Source organism: Haliotis rubra, unplaced genomic scaffold, assembly GCF_003918875.1.
Source record: "Haliotis rubra isolate DU_JTF1 unplaced genomic scaffold, ASM391887v1 Scf221, whole genome shotgun sequence".
Lineage (NCBI taxonomy): Eukaryota > Metazoa > Mollusca > Gastropoda > Lepetellida > Haliotidae > Haliotis > Haliotis rubra.
The window spans coordinates 368,573-390,891 of NW_025766237.1; the positions used below are offsets into that span (position 1 = coordinate 368,573).

Below are 22,319 nucleotides of genomic sequence, written 5' to 3' on the forward strand. Positions count from 1 at the left end.
GCTAACGCCATACTTCCATGGGTTCTTCAACCACTGTGAAAATATATATTTTGTAGAGTTGATACCAGGAACCACTCGCTTTAATTTACGCACAAGACCGTAATAGAAGGCGGCAGAAACAAACCTTTCTTCCGGTTCTCGAACGATGGCTATATAGAATGATCCTTTGGGCAGTAATTTCCTGAACATTGTTCTATTATACACAACATGGTTGCATAGTATGTTATAAGTCTCATTGCCAGGAATCGGAATAACTGATTCCATGGTAAAATTCCGACCATAACCAAGGTAATTGAAGCCATATGAGCCTTTCTTCTTGTTTGGAAGAACCACGTTGAGCTGGTTCCTGATGGCGAAACGTTGTAAGATGTTTGTTACTGTTGTGCTACCGCACTTGTGTACCTTCAGAAATGCGATGTTGTTCACTTTGGAACATTGTTCAGATGCACTATAGGGTGTTAATTTGTTGTTGTGTTTTGTCGTCAGTGAAACCTTCCCGCATGCGTTTGTATCTCGTGTCAGACGGTTGCCTGGCAACGAGCGGGGCGACGTCAGAAGGCTGACGAAAAGGGTGGATAAAGCGACGGTAGTTAGCAACCTGAGAAGGGAAACCGAAAAATATTATTTCACAAGAAAGACGAAGTGGATAGAGTTCATCGACGATTTGGACAATATTTGATTTATGAGACAGACTGTCAGCTGAATGCAGAATGAATATCACTGAAATGATACAGGTCTACCACGGGTACGTATACCACTTTCAGAAAAACAGAAAGGTTATAGTCATAACACGTCCAAGGGACGCAACTCTGCACAGTGACGTACTGTTCATATACAATTCAGTCTAGCCTTGCTCCAAGGCTGTACTAAAGGCAAAGCCCATGGATGTATAGTAATTCTATCCTTTTGAGATGCAAGTCTAGGTAAGCGGGCAGTACCAGTCTGTTAGAGGGATTTTATATTTTTTAGAAATTATCATTTAAACCATTAATTTTTACCTTAGAGACTTGTGCAAGTCTTAACTCAGCCATAAGTGCATCAATAGTGAGTGAGTGAGTTTAATTTTACGCAGCTTTCAGCAATATACAAGTAATATCACGGCGGAGACACCAGAAATGGGCTTCACACTGTGTACCCATGTGGGGAATCGAACCCGGGTCTTCAGCGTGACGAGCGAACGCCGTAACCACTAGGCTACCCGACCCCCTTACACCAAGAGTGAATCAGCACTACTGACATTAGTGAGTAAACGAGTATGGTTTCACACCGCTTTTAGCAATATCAGGGCAGGGACACCGGAAATGGGCTTCACGCATTGGTTCCATGTGGGGAATGGAACCCGGGCCTTGGCGTGACGAGCGAACGCTGTGACCACTCGGCTATCCCACCGCCCCCCAACTGACGTTAGGTCAAGTTGGTGTTTTAATGGTTTTTGGCTTTCTCCACACACGCTGTGTTAGAGACAGCAAACGTCTGTTTAGTGTGTAAGTACAAGCACTAGGAGATAAGATGTAAACATGTATATGATAATAAGAACTATATTGGACCAGTAGGGTGTTCAAAGTGATGAGCGGCGGTGGGGTAGCCTAGTGGTTAAAGCGTTTGCTCGTCACGCCGAAGACCCGGGTTCGATTCCCAACCGTGATATTGCTAAAAGCGGTGTAAAACCATACACAGTCTTGATGACTGAATGCTGCGCTGTTTTCCACTACTGCCGATGACGTCAGTTCCATGAGACATGCAATTTTTATCATGGCCGATATGTATTATCAACAGACTTAACGTTCATGCATTCCCTGAAGATCAGTAAGAATATGGACCTCATTACAAAAAACACAGATGCGACGTTAACTCCGTCACTCACTCATCCAAACTGCATCGATCATGTGTGAGAAATGAGTCTTTACGTACATGCATATGGATTTCCAACAGCGGCGGCGCATATCGATCTGAATACCAGTATTGATGGGAAGACTAGAAGGTATAAGTAGTATCCCACGTTAATATTTCTCTGTGGACTATCAGATAAGACATTTATATGTGACGACTCGAAGTTTGGCAGATACCATATGTTAATCTCACGACCAAGAACCACGTGACTGACCGTGTTCTTATAAGTCACACATGTCTCATTCACCGTTAGTGTGGACTGGTCACGTGTTGTCCCAGAACGCCGACAATATTTACAGTTTTCAGAGAAAGCTGAGAGAAATAGAATTTGTGGTGCATTGTGTTTAGTTTTTATGTCCTAACTATTTACGAGTGTAATCCTTTACATATAGTTTGGTTTGGTTGTTGTTTAATACCGCACTCAGCAATATGGCGGCCGTCCGTAAATAACAGAATCTGGATCAGACAATCCAGTGACCAACATCATGAGCTTGTAGTAAGAGACGCTAACGTGATCGGGTGACCTGGTTGATGTAGAGTCGGTTATAAACAAAAATGTTCTAGAACTACCTGACAGAAAGCCTATTAGTAGACATAATATTTTCACTGACATGAGGAACAAGATAGAGTTTTTTACTCAAAATCAATATGCAGAACATTACAATACATTTGACCAGGCGACCCCAAAAATGACCAACCAGGTCTTTGTAACAAACGCAATTAATTAAGGTAGATAGAATTGAATCGATATTCTCTCAAGAAACAAATAACATATTTACTGCACATGTAACTGATGACAATGTGAATGATATCACATGTTTTAATGACAAAAGGCAATAACAGCTGAGTCATTGTTATGGCCAAAACAACACACGAAGAGAAAGCGTACTTCCATATCTGTCTCAGCTTGGCTATTTCCGAACTTGGTAGAAATTTCCTAACACCCACTATTGGCCGACAATCTGTAGTAGAAACATTCGGCAAAAATCAACGTCCACCAAATCCACACGGACATCAAACAAGACTTATTTCTATAGACTAAGCACTGATGGGGACGATTTATCATGGATTGAATTCTTGTCCTCTCTGAACATTGCACTATCAATTATCTAGCTGTACTCACAGGTCGTCGTGTCTTTGCGAAGATTAAAGATTAAAAAAAAATTTTTTTGAGCTGACCCCCGACTCGAAATGCTACACAGTACAATACATTATGACAAGGCCTTGTCCTAATGTATTGTACTGTGAAGCATTTCCAGTCGGGGGTCAGCTCAAATGTTATATCTTTATTAACATCTTTAATCCTCGCAAAGACACGAGGGCCTGTGGCTGTACTATGTAGTTCAATTAAGATCTTGTCAATGAAGCGTTATATTTAGCCCAAGCGGATTTCTGAAGCATGGCAACAAACTCAAGCTCCCCAGTTTCCATCTGTTTACAGTCCTCCACAGTGACGTTGAAGGACTCACTCCAGGACGAGGACGCAATGTCCACCGACGGCCATCGCAACTTCCCGTACTTGCAGTAGTCGCGGACCCTCCTCAGGATCTGTTTGAAGAACGCCGTTTCCTGGAACAACTCCCTCCCCTCCGACTCCACCTGACGCCAGAACCGGGCACGGAAATGCTCAAAGATGGCGACGTCCGCCATTTGCCACTTCCTCAACAGCTTCCGGTCATCCTCACTCAAAGCGAAATCCACTTTATTTTTTCCACTGTTACTTCTGAGGTAAACCATGTCCTTCATGCTCCAGCACAGCTTGCGACGCAGAAGCATCAGAGATTCGTCAAAATAGTCCATGAGTAACACAAAGTCGAAATCGGAGTCAAGTGATCGAATATACTCGTCGACATAACTACTGTTATGGAAATACATCTCCGAAATGCCAAAATCATACGCCATATGATTACTAGTTTCTATAGCACTTGTATACTTCCGTGGATTTTTTAACCATTCAGTAAATATGTAGTTTGTCCTGTTAAAACCTTTAACCTTCCTTTTAAGATCCTTCACAAGTTGATAGTAGAACGCAGCGGAAACAAACCTTTCTTCCGGGTCTCGAACAATGGCGAAAAATGGTGCATCCTCTGGTAGAAGCTTTTTGAACATAGTCCTGTTGTACTCGACATGATGGCATATAACGTTATACGTCTCGTTCCGAGGAATCGGAATCACCGACTTCATTGTGAAATTCCGATTAATCCCCAGGTGATTGAAACCATATGACCACGTGTCCTTGTTGGGAAGAACTACATTAAGTTGGTTCCTCGTGACAAAGCGTTGTAAGATATTGGCTATTGTTGAGCCGCCACATTTGTGTACTTTCAGGAAGGCGAGGTTTCTCACCTTGGAACATTTGTTGGAGGGCGCTTCATTGCTTGGTAACGCCGGTATTTTCTGGTTTGATTTCATAGCCACAATATCACATGTATGTGCTGTATCCAAAACTTGTTTCCTCGGAAACAAGCGAGGGAAAGCAATGAGGACCAGGAAGACGCAACAGATGTTGATGGCGGCGAGTAACCTGGGAACGAGAAAAAAAATCAGAAGTCAGGAAGAGCTTATTCTAATCATCCCTTTTGTTTTTTCTCATCACCGTAAACATGTATAGTGTTCCTCACCATATGGCGAAAGTAATGCCGATGCACTAATATATTCCAGGTATGTGGCGTTGGTCTGTAAATAATCGATCTGGATCAGACAATCCAGTGATCAACAGCATGAGCATCGATCTATGCAATTAGGATACGATGACATGTGTCAGCCAAGTCAGTGAACCTGACCACCCAATCCCGTTAGTCGCCTCTTGCGACAAGCATGAGGTGCTGAAGATTCATTCTAATCCGGGTCTTCAGAACCAGTTATATATAGACATAGGCGGTTCCAGGATCCAGGAGGGGTGGGTGGTTCTGTAGCAGGGACGCGCACCCCCCACCCACCTTTTTGTCCTGAAAGTTTATTAAAGGTCACATGCAACCAAAAAATCAAACATAATTAAAACACAATTATCACTTCTTCATGACATAATATACGTTGCTGGTTATGAAAAAAACATATAAACAAAATAATAAGCGTACAATCGCAAATCGAAATTGCAATATTGTGTACTTGGGTTTACTTCCCAAGAAACGAAGCAGCCGGGATTCCAAACCCAGTCAGAGCGGGTGGGTGTGCACTCAAGTGTAACGGCTGGTTCATTTGCAGATGCCCTCACGGCTCATTGTGTGTGTATAAATAGAGATGTTGGGTTTTGTAAATACATGCTCAATTTTTGTGTATAACATTTTGCAATCAACAGACATCATAACATGTCATGTGTTCAAGTATCACACCTGCCTGTCTGTGTAATTACATAATGTGACAGAGACCGAACTCGGGCCATAAATCAATGCGTTTTGTTTATGGTGTATAGCCTGATTGGTGTTAAGTTCAAATTGCATGTGGTCAGTGATAGCAGCTGTGTATTGAATATTGTCATTAGCAGACAGGCAGGCAGACACACTGGTGTCAATAAAACAAGACATTGAGTTTTGTCTGTGACAACGACATATCTATATCACAGTTAGAAATTCTGTCAACGCTAAATAATGACATTGCTTTTAGGTATCGAACTGAGAAAGTGACTCGGTAAGAAGAACGTGTGGTGAAATAGACAAATGAAATTATATAAACAGTTTATTTACTGTCATAACATATAAAAAAGCTCGCGCCTGTGAGATATCAACAAAACATTAGGAAAATAGCTCACACCAAAGCCTTCACCGAGTATTCACCGGACAGCCCGCTTCCAAGTTGCGCGAACCTATTTCACTGCGCACGTGCTATGAGCGCAGCCCAGCTGTTGAAACCAGTTTTCCCCCCGAAACGTCGGGGGAAAATTAGTGAATCGTTTGAACTCCGATTTCGCGCGGTTTTTTTCATCGCGTTAATTTTCAACTTTATAAGTTGAATTTGCATTTCTGATGATTTGTTTCGGTAAGTCCATACCGAAAGGTATCAGAATCTGCAAAGTTGTGTTTTACGTTGCATGTGACCTTTAAATGGCCATTGAAAATGAAGTGTGCACTCCCCCTTTCTTCTCCCCCCGCAAAAAAACCCAACCCAAACAAACAACAACAACAAAACAAAAAAACCAACAACAAAAAAAAAAACCAAACACACACACACTCTCAAATAGCTGTATCCACCCCTGATAGATGAGCGCAACGGGTTATTCCCACTTGTCCTGCAGGCTGAGGGGATTAAGAGTTATGGGTGAATGGTTGTGCAAAGTTTGTTGATCCCTATGAAAAAAGGTCCCCCCCTCGTCCAGCCGGCTGCAATATGCAATATGAAAAATGAATGATGATGTGTGCAATAGATGTATGCATGTAAAAGTGCTCATGAAATGTGTAAAATATTTGTGTAACTGTGTGAGATTTTCTTCCTTTTTGTACTTAAAGTCATCATTAAATATTGGGTAACCCAATATTCTCTGACTTGCTTGGGTGACCAAATATCACAGACCGACAGGGGAGCAAAATACGAAGTTCACCTTGTGTTCTCAGGGATTATCGCGCTCCACTGATCTAGAATCTTTAAACAATAGGTGCCGGACAAGTGGGAAGACCCCGAGCGCAACGTCTCACGCCGCCGGGTTACAATGACGTCCAAGTCACGGTGCCCGACCACCCAAACCTCTCACCTGTAGGCACAGGTGACCTCGAAGCTATAATCACATGTACGTACGCGCTTATGGATTTTCTACATCCGCAGCCCATGTCCACGAGAATCCCAACGTTTCTGAAACAATTGTAGCATTACAATGAGGCAACACAATCACTTTTAAATGTATTTATTTAGATAAATCTTAAGTTGAGAGGTGGGAAATTGGCGGTTAAGGAAAACTGGCTTTGTAATGGGAGAAACATTGAAACGGTAAACAGCTACAAATATCTAGCTTTTGTGTTCACGTGGAATTGTAGTCTTAGACAAGCGGTCTCAGAAGTTGCAGCTCGTAGTAAGAAGGCTTTAATGGAATTAATTAAAAACTTAGGAAATTAGGACAAATACCTTTTAAAAATATTTGACAGTCCAATTCAGCCAATATATTTGTACGGGTCAGAAGTTTGGAGGGTTAAAAGATAAAATAGCATTGAAAATTTCACTTACAAGCATATAAATATTTTTAAATGTCGGTCCACAGACACCAAATGCAATAGTATAAGGAGAATGTGTGCGGTTTCCATTATATATTAATTCCTACGTTCGAACGATGAAATAATTAGTGGTAACACCACTTAGATTACCCGACAAAGGTACCCATTTGGCATTTCTTGTGTCTGGAGTAAATACTCAACATTATAAACATCGATCAAAGGATTAACCGATAACACCCTGATTGATTAATTACTTTTATCTTACACAGCGGATTTGTCAAAAGGTAGTGTTTATGTATGTAGATTTACTAATATAAACTGAATATACTCTGTCGTGTCTGTGTCTGCGTAAAAACAACGCTCTTCTTTCAAAGGATTAACCGCCAATACTAGTACATTGATTGAGTGCTCATTATTGGCTAACTAAATTACTTTATTTAAAGAATGGCGGACATTATGCAATTAGTTGCCAGGTGTGCTATCTTGGGTGACAAATGAGACTATACACCAATGTGAAATACCTGAAACGATATATCACTTTTTCGTATATTAGACTGTTAAAAGACACATCACAATTGGAACAGCTGCAGATGAATGGCATATCACTCGTTTTTGTGGATATTGATGGATACATTCCTCGAACAAGGTAATAGCCTGACATTGGTCCTATAACTTTAATCTGTTTTAATTTTAATATTTGCATTTTGTTTTTATTCATTTGTCGTAGCATTCAACAGAATCATTGTTTTCTCCGTGAAGTGTAATGAGACAGACAACATACACTAGGGCGTGTGTGTGAATTATGATTCACATTGGCAACTATAAACTGTCTAGATATTACAGTCCTGTTATACATTCACTATAAGTATCAGCGGATTGTCTGCTTTTTATTTAGTTTAAAAATGCATACAAGTATAATAATAAACTAATTAGGATTATAAGACTAAATATAAAGACGTGCATTGACTAGTATCTACATACTGGTGAGTGGACGTTAACCACGTGAATGTAGCAAGAAATTTATCGCGCAGTATTGTCACTTCGACCCTCACCTCGCTTCCGTGGAAGAAATCGTTATGTTACAAGTTGTGTCATGCAAAATCCTTTTGGTCATGATTCAAATACATATGTAACTATGCGTAGACAGTAGTTTTGATTTTCTAACTTGATGCAAACAAACCATAATCTCATTAATTCTAACAGACTTTAGCCCGTGACTTTTCCAAAATGGCGGCGCCCTGTCGCGAAAATCCGCCAGTCTGAGGATGATCCGCCAGTCTTTATTTTTACTTTCAGTGAAGCGATCTGAACACAAGTACGATATCGTTTCAGGCTTCAGCAACGCTCGCTTCGCACTCACAAACATAACCCATTTAGCACGAACTGCGGGGTCCTGTGGAAATCTGTGCATGGTGACACCATCGCCCAACCCCTATACTAGGAGCAATTGACGACAACGCAACGATTCGGCATGTCTTCGTTACCTCTTCGTTGATGTCGAGAAATCATCAACATGACGAGCTTGCTACCAATTTATATACAACTAACTGAAAATCCTTCCTCATATGACGTCACTGCAGTGCTCTGGTGAGGTATTAATAAACCACAAGTTTTTTAAGAATGGATTTGGTGTTCCGCATAAGACTAACCACAAATCTTTCGTATGAAATGGTTAAAAGAGTACAAAAAAACAAAGTACATTTGTTCTTTAAGTTAACGACATGCATGATGGATGAATTACTAAAACGGCATATGATATGTTGTATTACCCACAGGGGCGTGTCACGCTTAGAAACAGCGTTAGAAAGACATATAGGTGTATAGACCCTACCCTAGTACTATCTAAAAGGAAAGGGATGTAACGACGGAACCACCCCCTCCTCAATCTAAGTTAGATTTCACCACGTAAACTATTTTTAAGGCCCCGTCGAGGCCTACGGATCAAAAGCGAGATGATTTCCCTACAAAATGGTCACAATCGGATCATTATTTCAAAAGTTATACGCCACAACTCACCGAAAACAGCTACCTCCGCAATTCCAAGCCAAAATCATGGATCATCCAAGACACAGTTTTGTCGTGATGGCCTACTTTACACAGTTGACCTGTATAAAGGATGAGCTAGTTTCGACATTAGAACTGGTCTTTAATTTCTGCTTGCATCAGCTGACACACAAACATATACATGTACTTAACATTGTCATCGACTGTCATGGCCAGAGAGGAGCGAATACAATTAACTACTAAACAAATTGCAGTACGCCTTTACATATATATGTTACTGATTTTTTTCACTAGGGTGTAAGATAATCTATGCAGGTAGACAGGTAAATGCTATGAATTTTTAATAAATTGTTTCCTCTTTTCGTTCACGCCTTCATACCTGTTTAGAATATGTATATCAATATGTATATGGGCCTGTGGCCTTCCTACGTAATACAGATTTGATGATGATGTCGCAAATGTGCGTACACAACTCTGTCGTTACAGAGTTACATTACCTATAATACGGTGACATATTGTTTTCGTTAAGAACGTGCACATAATACTTTGGTCATGCACAAGACGCGCGATGCTAACGTCGTTCATAACAGTTACGTTAGCACAATGGACGTCAATGACGGTATGCACAATAAGCCTGCATAGTAGTTTCATCAAGCGTACAAGTACTCATTAGTTTCATTAGTATATAACAATAATCGAGCTTAGTACTGTACAACTAGAATAACTCTCCTACCTAAGTTGGGGCGGTCGGGTAGCCCAGTGGTTAAAACGTTTGCTCGTCACGCCGAAGACCCGGGTTCGATTCCCAACCGTGTGAAGCTCGTTTCTGTTGTTCCCCGCCGTGATATTGCTGGAATATTGCTAAAAGCGGCGTAAAACCCAACTCACTCACTCATTCACTCCTACCTTAGTTGTACCTTAATATAGCGTCACTTTTGCTGCAATGTTTGTTGAACGAGATGCCGGTGTATCCTCTATAGTGTCCTCAGGAATATGAACACAAACTGTAGTATTACCTCTGACTGGTGAAAATGATTTCTTGATTTTCTTATTTCCTGTTTACGTCCTACAAGTCCTAACTCACATTTACAAGCGCATGATCTGAACCTAAATCTCTGACAAATACCTTGTATTGAGATGGTTAAGAATGACTATTGATAAGTCACTGGTAATCAATCGATGTATTCAACCGTTTCATCACTTTTTCCCATATGCGTACACAAACAAACTTTTAATCACCAAGGAGTAATCAATAACGGTAGTACTGTTTATAGACAAAAACAGGAAACCATTCACAATAAGTCGTTATTGGCTGGTTGGCCAAACCACGCGGTCATTTGTTTTCATCACGTAGAGAGTTGACGGACAAAATATTATGTATCTTTTAAAAATATTTGAGCAAAACAAATCGGAGGCAATAGCCTCATCACGTTTTTGTAAACTGATGTCAACACTGATTAAGATATTGACTCTGACAGGTTTAGGGATTATGCGTTTCATCTCTAATCCTGACTTTTGAGGCCACTGACATGTAGCTTACTGGTACTTATTAACTTAAGTATGCATTAAACATATGTGAAACAAATTCAATGCATTAAATGGGGCGGTGGTGTAGCCCAATGGTTAAAGCGTTCGCTCGTCACGTCGAAGACCCGGATTTGATTCCCCACAATGTGTGAAGCCCATTTCTAGTGACCCTCGCCGTGATATTGCTGGAATATTGCTAAAAGCGGCGTAAAACGAAACTCATTCAATCATTCCATACATTATATAGCTGGGAAGTGGTATAAAACAACATTCATCCAATATCATTCAACATCAAATATCACTAACTTGCAAAGGTCAGATTTCACGGTGGCTGATTATGCAGTTTTTCTGAGGTTTTAGGTACACGTAGAACACTCACTCACTCCATACATTATATAGTTGGGGAATTACATGAAAAAACATTCACCTCCTCCTCAAATAGCATCAACTGCCAAATTCTTGGTAGCCCACCATGCAGCTTTTCTGGGGTTTTAGGCAGAACAGTCCACGTCCTCTGATGTCTATTCATATGTTATCTTGTGTGATCAACGTTATAAACTTGTCAATGCAATCGCTAGCAACTAGAGGGTTGGTGTAAATCCTGGTTGGAGTCGTGCATGAAGCAGGTGTATTGTCCGTACGGTCCTCAATTACGGTGGCCTAACTTTGATTGCCGGCAATTTATAGCCCAATTTTGTATAGTGTTGTTGAATAATTCAACATTACATTTTATATTGATCTCAGATTAGTTTCAATTATAATATTTGTTTATTTAGTTGTTGTATACTTCGACGACCGGTATTTATAAAGTAGAAAAAGATTTATTATTATTGTATGACCTTTCTCACGATATGGTTGAAATATTGCCAAAGTAATCGTAAACTCGCTCAGTATCTATGTCAGTGATGCAATCAGTTTGCCGATGAATGCAATTTAACGAATCTATGTATCACAGCGGAATAAAACGATTCCAGCAATGCTTGGCTGTTTTACAGGAGATGACTCTGTCGATTGATACGCAATACAATGTCGCCCATTCGTTAGTCTCACAAATGCTCGCCATAATTCGGTAGATTTACAAAGTACCGTTTTAATAAAACCGCTCTCATTCGCATTCGATGGGAGTGTCTGACGGTCACAGAGTCTCTTGAATCACCACGAACGAGTGAGTGACTATGGTTTTACGCCGCTTTTAGCAATATTCCATCAATATCACGGCGGGGAACACCAGAAATAGGCATCACACATTGTAACCATGTGGGGAATCGAACCCGGGTCTTCGGCGTGACGAGCGTACGCTTTACCCATTGGGCTACCCCACAGCCCCGAATCACCACGAGACATTGATAAATAGAATACCACCAGAGAAATGTAATATACAGTGGCACCAGAGACACTGGTTAAGCAAGCTGTATGAAATTTACATTTGTACCCTCATGTTTAAAAAAGGTTTAGAACTGTCGGATTCCATGCACATAGATAACATCACCTGCAGGAAATGATGTTATTATTTTCTCTCCTTTGAAAATGCCCACCACATACAGAAAATATGAAAAAAGAAGAAACAATAACTGTATATTTGTTACAATGAAATTGTTAGAAATGTAACATGGCAGGCTATTAGAAGTGAAGAAGTGGATGACAAGCCCTCGTCAGGTTAACGTTGGTGCCACAAGGGTTCGAATCACTGTTTGGACAATATTTAATAAAATTAAAATCTAGACTTTTGCAATCGTATATTGTTTATATACGTTATGATGAACCTATATTTTTAATTTGAACGAGATCGATGAAGAAATTAAATTTTAAGAACATTCTACCGGAAAAATCAGTGTATTTTATGTAATGAGTGTAGCGGTAGAATTTTCTCAAAAATTCATTTCTTCACCAATCTCGTTTAAATTTGAAATATAGGTAAATGATAACGCATATAAACAATATACGATTGCAAAAGTCTAGATTTTTACATTTAAAAAATATTGTCCAAACTCTGTGTGTGTGTGTGTGTGTGCGCGCGCACACACCTCTCCCCCGAATTATTTTTCCTGGGTATCACTTCCCCCTACCTTTGCCTTTGGGCTTTATGATTTATGTGCAGAACCATAAATATTACCCATAATCCTTTACACCATTAAAGAAATTAACAAAAAATATGTTAAAAAATGTGGTTAAATTAAAAGCATATTTAAGTGCGGCTGACTAATAGCTACATGTATTGTGTTTTATTGTAGTTGCTCAGTAGTGCGTTTTATTGAGCTAGTGAAGGTTTTGCCCCCTGTAGTTTTATCAATATATTTTAGTCACAACACAGATCTATCTGCAGTAAACATCAGGACATTTTCCGTACGATCTATCTGTTCTGCTGTCATTGGACGTGAGAAGGCGCCTGTTACTCTGGTATAAAAAATGCTTTTGTCCCATTATATTGAGAGTGCGTTACATACGACCAACCAACCGACGCGGACTTTCCAAATGCGCGCATATTTTTCTGAACCAAGACAAACCCATGAAGCATGTTGACTGGTAAAGCAAGAGCCGTCTCTCAGGCAAGTGAGGCAAGCTGACGACGACGAACTATATTCAAACGAGTATGAATTTCATTGAGAGAGCCACAACTAAGCTCATCCCATGTGGGGATCAACAAGGAAAGTTGCCAATGTAAGGATTGATGTAGTCACTGTGTGTAAATTATTCTTGCTAGTACTTGTACCTCATGACCAACCCTAGTGACTCGTGTCCAAGTTTGTAAAACAATCGTTATGCCACCCACAGCTATTCCATTTGAATATCTACAAAGTGATATGTAGTGCATTCTGAATAAATGACAGCAGTGTATGGATCCTGAAGACACGAAAAAGTGGAAGAACGCGAAACAAGTACATTTTGGTAAATAACATCATGCGTCCATTCCTTAAGAATGGTGTGACACCCAATATCGTGCATAGATATAATGTTAAACATCACTAATGCCGTTCCACTGTCGGTCAGTCAAGATACCGGTCATGATCCACTACGACCTATAGTGATATGATCTTATAGTTTGTGTTATTTATAATATGGATTTATTGAAGATGAAGAGCATGTTTCATTACAGTGTCCTTTACATGATGATTTTAGAATAACATCTTTGAGTGGCAGTTGGAAGTCAGATAGAACAAGTATATACGGATGACAACTTCTTTAATTCTATAGCACGAAGTTTCGATACAGGTTCATACTTGAAAACGATACAAGAACCTGTATCGAAACGTCGTGCTCTGGAATTTAAGAAGTTGTCATCCGTATATACATGTTCTATCTGATTTTAGAATAGCTCTTTTGACAAGTGTCCAACCTTTTAACTTTACCAAACCACGAAAAGTTATGTGTCTTTTTAAACACAAGGTCTATCTTACTGCCTAAACCTGTTTCTCAATAACAAGCTATCAGCTGAAATACTGTTCTGTGTGGTGTTATATTGTATTATACACAGGGGTTCGAATCACTGTTTGGACAATAATTTTTTAAAATAAAAATCTAGATTTTTGCAACCGTATTTTCTTTTTTAAGTAAATTAAATTCTCCCGCTAAACTCATAACATAAAATACACGTTTTTTTATGTAATGAGTTTAGCGGGAGAATTTTCTAAAAAAAAATCCATTTCTTCACCGATTTTCATAACATATAAAAAACAATATACGGTTGCACAAATCTAGATTTTTATTTTTAAAAATTATTGTCCAAACAGTGATTCGAACCCGTGTATAATACAATAAAACACCACACAGAACAGTTTTTCAGCTGATAGCTTGTTGCCAGATTTACGAGTACAGACACATTTTATTTGCGTCTCACCGCCATACATCTTAAAAAGAATATACATGTATATACAGACTAGCACTTGGTATACAGTAAGAATATGGTACAGTAAGAATATGGCAAGATTTCTATTTTTAAAATTATTGTCCAAACAGTGATTCGAGCCCCTTTGGTATTATATATACAACACACGTATCACACTCTCGGGGCTAATCTGTGCACCTTGGGTTTGCAGTCAAATGAGTGAGTGAGTAAGTATTGTTTTACGCCGCTGTTAGCAATATTACAGTTATATCATGGCATCAGACATTAATATTGTACCCATGTGGAGAATCGAACCCGGGTCCTCGGCGTGACTAGCGAACGATTCAACCACTACACTACCCCACCACCCGTTTTGGGGTGAGTAATGCTTGCAATTGCAGAGAGTAAAGCTTGCTATTGTAGTGCTCCGGTGCAGATGCCAACCATTTCTTTTTAAAATGTCAAAAATTTGTCGGCTGCCGACCGTTTTGATCTGAAGCAAGACCTTGAACTATCAAAGTTCACTTAGACATTGATACCATAGTAAAAGGAGAGAGGCCCTTCTCTCCCCACCCCCCCCTTGATCCGCCCCTGCTTTGTGTACCCATTTCTGAAAAAAGATGATTGTGTATTTATAGCTTTCGGCAATGGGAGCAGTACCACTTGTCATGGAGGTACGGGTCTCTGTACCGGGAAAGTGTAATCCAAATTATGTAAATTTTACAATAAACCACCTTTCAAAAGGCATTGGGTATTTATTTCTACTATTCTGACTTATATAAAAAAAAGCTAATGATGGATATTACAACAATAACTTGACTGAAAAAATAATTCCGAAAAATACGTTAAAGAAACCAGGGGCGTAGCTACCATGATAAACAAAGCCCGGGCTTAGACATATTTTAAATTTTTTGCTTAAAAAATTTAAAATTTCTAATTCTTGTCAAAAATACCTCAAATAATACCTCTAAATATAAAGCTTTGCCATCTATAGAGCTTGAACGAAAAAAATGACTTGTTAAGCGCCTGGAAACCAGAATGAGTGTTCAGTGTTACAACAAAGAATGATATAATCTGTGTATAAATACAACCGACAAATGTTCTGTTATGATCTCAGCTCTAGGAACCTACCTTGTTTATTATGTGTCAGCCAATATAGACATAAATGAACACTGTCTTATTAATCTGCAACTTGTCAAAGAAACTTGTTCGCTGTTTTTTGTAATATTCAAACTGATGTGAAAAGTTTCGGCAAATCAGCTCAAGTCTGCTTCACAACTTATGGCGGAAGTCGTTGGCACCGTTTATTTTCAGAGTACCAGCAAGTCTGATTGGTCAGCTCAGCAACATTACATAAACCTATAGCATGTTGGGAGTTAGCCCTTCCGTCTGTGAGCGTGGTGGGCGTGGACAAGGCACCAACACGCACTTGTGTATTCACGTTAACAAAAATATATATAATCAAAGGCAACGTGTATAATATTTTCGCGTGTGTACGGTAACAGCGGAACTCTCCAGGAAAGGGAGACGCGAATATTCCGTTGTTTGTAAACACGCAGCGCCTGCCGATGACGATTTGTCTGCTGTAGTGCCAAGTAGTAAGAAAAGGGGCAGCGACGATCAGAGAAAGGGCAACTGGACAAAGCCAGGGGATGTCATCCTCGTGGAGGAAGTCACTGAGAATTAAGGAAGGTCTCCTCTTCGGCCGTTTGGACGGTTGCCAAAGAACCAGTGTGAAGAAAAACCAAAGCCATAGTGGAAATCACCGATCTACTCAACTCGTGAGAATAACCATTACACAGTAACCTGCTTTGCTCCAAGGCTGTAGGGAATGCTAAGCCCATTGGTGTATAGTAATTCTCTCCTTCAAAGAGGCAAGTCTAGATAAGCGTATGGTACACCAGTCCGTCAGAGGAATATTTATATTTTATAGAAATTATCATTTAAACTATTTATTATTACCTTAGAGACTTGTAGAAGTCTACATAGTTACCTAAGTAGGCGATAAGCTGGAGTAAAATTATCTGAAGTACTCCACAACCTCAATGTACTTTTAACATAAGTACACACGAAAACCTTAAAGTGTATTTGTAAATGTAACATCAGCCTGTTAGGCTTATTCTGAATTATCATTTAGACTGGTACTAACCGAGAGCCGCGATGCGGTCCTTAACATCGCTTACTGACAAAAGACGAAGTTTGAATTTTTTTTAATAGACTCCAGACCAGTGACTTTTTATAATCAAACATGGCCTATTATCAAACATATCTACTTTTATCATATACCAATGGACCAGTTTGCACATGTATGCAATACTGGCTGTCGGTATATGTCCATATTGACCACCCGGGCCGAAAATGCATATCAGCCGTATTGTCAGGCTACTAAACTGGTATGGAATGAATACACGCAAACGCTCGAAACTTCAATAGAGACAGAGCCTAGTTTATTTTAGAATTACGCCCCTTGCGTCGTCTGCTCGAGTTGCTGTCCATCAAGAAATGGTGTATGAGTTTTTTTCTTCTTATCTTTTCTTAACCATTTCAGTGTTTGCAAGTGTGGTATATGATAACAATGTTGTGATAGGACAGTTTCCCTTTCGCCAGTCATATCAGCCCGAGACTGCCTTTGGCCCTTGGGCTGATATGGTAGTCTCGGGCTGATATGACTGGCGAAAGGAAAACTGTCATGTAATCTTAACCTCTTAATATGATATAGTCTAACTGCATATACCGGAGATAATAGGCTGATAGATATCTGTTTGTTGCAGAAGGGTTCCATCTGGACTGAGAATGCGGAGTGAAATAAAGACAAAGTTTCAAAATATCAAACAGAAAGGTAAAATTTATATTCAGATACTTGAAATCTATTTCGTTTACAGCATACAATTTTATTTAATTTGCATTTGACCAAAACTATTATGTAACATGAAACAGTAATTTAATATATTACAATTAACTGATATGCAACTATCTATATTAATTATGCAAGCTTCAGATGACACAACCTCATCTCAGAATATATAGTTCATTGTTATAAATACAATTAATGATATTATTGTCGCTATTAATTACATAAATGACACATCATGTTTTAACATTCTCTGCTGTGTACAATAATTGTTCACTTATTCCAACATGTTATGCTATAATAGTGTGTGTGTGTGTTTGTGTGTGTGTGTGAGAGAGAGAGAGATGAAGGTGGCAACTAGTTAAGTGGTCAATACAGATCATGCATACCAGCATAATATACTCTGATAAATTAGCATTATAATTGAGTGAGTGAGTTTAGTTTTATGCCACTTTTAGCAATATTCCAGCAATATCATGGCGGGGAAACCAGAAATGGGCCTCACACATTGTGCCCATGTGGGGAATCGAACCTCGGTTTTCGGCGTGATGAGCAAACACTTTAACCACTAGGCTACCCCACCAGATTATATTGTTACTTGTCAACTATGAAGAGAAACATTTCCATAAAACATGCAAATGAATTTTAATGTCACATCTACTACCCATCAAAAGTTTAGACTCACTTAAAGCACTCACTATATATTATGAATATATATGGTTACATCGAAGATGAATTTCTCCACTGACTTTGGGGAACCAACTGCAAACCTTATGCAGATGAATTGCATGAGGATCATGAATCAAATTGCTGAATGAAAAGCATGTGCATTGTGCATGTTGGTGTAAAGTTTTGTTAATAATTCGCAAATTTTCACTGAGTTACTTTTATTAAACTCATGACAATACTCTTTTCAATGTTACTAATTTGTTTTACAATACATCAGTTCATGTGTAAACAGTACCTTTAAGCAGTATGGAGTATTTTGCAAAGTCTAGTTTAGAACAATTGACTGAAGTAAGTGGCTACATTTACACCAATGAGTCTAAACTTTTGATGGGTAGTATAGATAGAAAGAAGTGGCCTCGATTTCTCGAAACAAACTTAAGTTTGTACTCAAATATCAAACTGAGTTTGACAATTTGAAACATCTGAATTTTTAACTCAGCTGCATTTTTAAAATAAAAAATCCCAAACAACTTAAGTATTCTATTCACCAAACTCAAATTGTCTACTATGTTTGAGTTTGATATCGATTTCAGTTCAACAATGGGAAATGCGTTTTCTCAAATTTGAGTAAAATTTGAACTTAAGTCAAAACTCAGACTTAAGTTTGTTTTGAGAAATCGGGGCCAGATGTTCGCATACCCCATTTGGTACTTCCAAATATTCATTTTACATTTTTATTACTAAGGAAGTGGTGCTTGGAACATCTCTAAATCAACAACATGAAACTTTTATGTTCTATTTCTGATCAATAGATTTGACATCACTATAGAGAAGTCCATGTTTGAAAGAATAAATAATGACTTTGGTATTTATTGTTTTTTCAGACTCCTTGAATATCTCTGAAATTGCTGAAGCCCAACATGATGGAGCAACAAGCACTCAAGTTGATCTAAATTCAGCTGAGGACATCACTGACATCACTGATCTGGACCCAACCATGCTTTCAAATTCTTTTTTGGAGGTTTGAACCAGCTGCACATGTAAAAGCATCAACTGAAGAAGAAATACTAGAGAAGAACTAGAGAGAATTAAGGATTCTAGACAACTGATTAAGGAACAAATAAGAGTAGCTGAACTGCAGCAAAAAATAACAATTTTAAAAATTTGAAATATCGAACCAACTTTCAACTTTCAACATGGAATAACATGCAACATCAACTCTGAGTAATGATTTTTTTAAATATTTGTTATTTGTGCATGGACTGACTGAGTTTGGTTTTACGCCACTTTTAGCAATATTCCAGCAATATCACGGCGGGGGACACCAGAAATGGGCTTTACTCATTGTACCAGTGTGGGGATTCGAACCCGGGTCTTTGGTGTGACGAGCCAACGCTTTAACCACTAGCCTACCCCACCGCCCCTTGTGCATGGAGATGTACAGAGTCATAATTGACTGTAAACTTCTGACAAAGTAACTGGGTATGAATGAACTATGGTTGGACTGTTATAGTAATCGTATATTTTAAATATTAGTAAAATGGTGACTGGATATCATACAAACTGCTCTTTGGAAAATGAACATTTTCATGGCAAATGAGAAATTCATGTTTTATACAAATTTATAACATTCTTCCTATAGAAGACATGTTATCATTACAATAAAAGAATTGGACTCAAACATTGAAACCATGTACTGCTATTGTCAAATACTATGTGACAAATATCTGCTTGAGCAAATTTGAAATTCATTGTTGATTGTCATCATCAAAACTGATTGAGTAAAATATGTTTGTGCAAAGTCCATCATGAAGCCCTGCAAAATAAAATCTATATATATATTATTAATTCCCCAGATTGATGTATTAAGTTGACAAAAACAAACATATATTTTGAAGATATTAGAGGTAATTCCAAAACATGGTTTTAAACAGTATGTAAAATTTAAGAAATAGTGATTGTTACAAATGCACAATGCCATTTAGAAACCGGTTTGATTGTAAAACATTTTATATTTGGGATTACACTTTCTCCGCAACATGCAGATTCTAGTACTTTTGTTTGGTTGAGTCCCATCTGGCGATTAGGTGCCTTACTCTGAGGGTGTGGGTTCGAATCCCGGATGATACTCAAACCAACAATAGTACTAGAATCATACTTTACTGAGAAAGACTAATCCCAAATATAACATGTGTTTGTCACAGTTATTTTTAACCATATAAATAAAAAGGGCCAGAACTGTTCGAAATTACAAATTGTAATTTAAGTATTTACAATCTTGCAAATAAGGCAACTAGAACCATCAATTCACTGAATATTTGAATCTAAATGTCATGCCATCAGACATTATTCATCCCCACCTCTTAGGCTGATTTTTTCACAGAATGACTAACCAAAGTAGCTCTGGGGCTTCTTTCATGAACCACCTTTACTAAGGTTAAGCTTACCTCCCATTCTGTAACTTTGCACTTACGGTCACCTAAGTATTTTGTGAAAGGAGACCCTGGGCAATGTGGTCTCTGATACTGATTATTTCACAAAATGACTAACCGAAGTAGCTCTGGGGCTTCTTTAATGAAGCCACCTTTACTAAGGTTAATCTTAACTCCCATTCTTTAACATTGCACTAAGGTTACCCTAAGGACTTATGGTCACCTTAGTGCTTTGTGAAAGGAGACCCTGGGCAATGTGGTCTCTGATACCGAAGCCATCGGTGCTGCTGCTGTTGCTGATCTGGACCCTGTACTGTCAAATCATCTACATGATTAATTACTATATTGTGTTTCGAAATTCCTATATAATGTAATATTACACAGGAGATAACATATTACATGCTCTGTTTGGATTGGTTCTCAGTCCAGTAGACGGACAAGGAAAGCGTCTTTTTAAAATGCAGGTCTGTTCAATGAGTACAGGTGTCCTGCAGAGAGAATAATTATATCTGTCTTTGTGCCTCAGATCGCCAGTATTGTGGTAGGGAGTCATCAGGTAGCGTCTATAGGGGTATCTAGAGTCCCCAAGCAGGAATCCTTCATGAAGACCTGAAATATATATTCATCTTCATTAGTCTTTAACATTTTGCATATTTGTGACCTGATTCAACACTAAATACAGATGCTAAGACTTATTAAACAAAATTAGTATTTCAGCTATGAGTCTGACAGTGAAATGTTTTGCCAATGTTGATTTTGTACAGTTATTGATAAAGAATTTAACTTGTGTCACACAACATATTGTAATCTTTGCTATAGCCTTCATTTTTTATTTACTAGTTTATGAAGTGGGATATATCACACAAATGATTGGAGTGAAGACACTTTTACATTATGTTTGCAGTTGAATACATCAAGGGGTTGTACTCATGAATTAAATACATGTCTGTATGAATGATATGTATCTGTAAATCCAAAATAGTTCTCTACAATGTTCAGTATAACTTCTTTGATGGGCATTTTAGAAGTTGAGGTGATGAAGAATGATGATAATTTTATGGATATACAACTCCTTTATTCTGTTAAAGGCAACATAAATTCTAATGTAGTTGTCAAGCAAGTCACCTTTCACAGAATAAAGAAGTTGTATATCCATAAAATAATCATCATTCTTCAATGTTCAGTCTTTTAATCACACTACATTGATCTACATGTGACATTTAATGTTTTTCACTATGGATTATCAGCGAATTTTCTGATATAAATATATTTACTGACATATTGTAATTTGGATCATCAGGTTATCTGAAGTGAAATCAGTATATTTTGAATGTTATTGTCTGTATTGTTATAATCAGAGGACGGTACTTTTGTTCTCTAGGCATCTAGAATGACACAAGAAATCTTGAAAACTTGAATACTTACCATTTTCAAAATTATGACAGAGCTTAATCTCCCTGAATATGTGTGCATCATGGCATGATCCAGGCCAGTTGGCCACACAGTTGGTGATGTGGAACTTGGGGTCACAAACCATCTGAAGAAAATGCATTCTGTATTTAGAAAACTATTAGGAAATTATGATTTTTTGGATATATTTGAGGGGAAAATTAAGTGGAGTCTTGGAATTTGTTTGGATATTAGACAGGCATGTAATCTATTAACAGAATATTTTGCTTATAACAATGTGGACATTTTTTTTTAACAATCTGGATTGCATAATTTTGTTTATAAAGCAATATCTGGGACAATGTTCTTTACTCAGTTACCATTCCAGCCAAGCTACTACCTACTACTCCCTCCCTCCTTACCATTTGTAATATCAAATGGTTGATCCTTGCTCCATATCAAAATTCAGTACTTTTATCAAATTAATAAGGACATTCACATACATGTGATGCCACTGTATATGTTTGTGTATAAATATGATTATTTTTCATTGTTGACATTGTATTTTTATGTAATACTGGAGTTGGTGTAGAAGT

At 38.4% G+C, this 22,319-nt stretch overlaps 1 protein-coding gene, 1 long non-coding RNA gene and 1 pseudogene across 2 annotated transcripts; 1 reads left to right on the plus strand and 2 right to left on the minus strand.

Annotated features, from left to right (window-relative positions):
• Positions 1-2,695: 2,695 nt before the first annotated feature.
• On the minus strand, positions 2,696-15,643 carry LOC124277391 (galactosylceramide sulfotransferase-like). Its single transcript, XM_046713071.1, has 3 exons — positions 15,514-15,643; positions 6,619-6,672; positions 2,696-4,414 (listed from the first exon to the last, which is right to left on the minus strand). The coding sequence occupies exons 2-3, from the start codon at positions 6,648-6,650 to the stop codon at positions 3,238-3,240; spliced, it is 1,209 nt and encodes a 402-aa protein (XP_046569027.1). The 5' UTR covers positions 6,651-6,672; positions 15,514-15,643; the 3' UTR covers positions 2,696-3,237.
• A 136-nt stretch (positions 15,644-15,779) lies between these two features.
• On the plus strand, positions 15,780-19,583 carry LOC124277392. Its single transcript, XR_006898813.1, has 3 exons — positions 15,780-16,163; positions 17,154-17,221; positions 18,787-19,583. It is a non-coding gene; the product is annotated as an uncharacterized LOC124277392 (long non-coding RNA).
• An 874-nt stretch (positions 19,584-20,457) lies between these two features.
• LOC124277438 lies at positions 20,458-21,886 on the minus strand (annotated as a pseudogene).
• Positions 21,887-22,319: the final 433 nt, after the last annotated feature.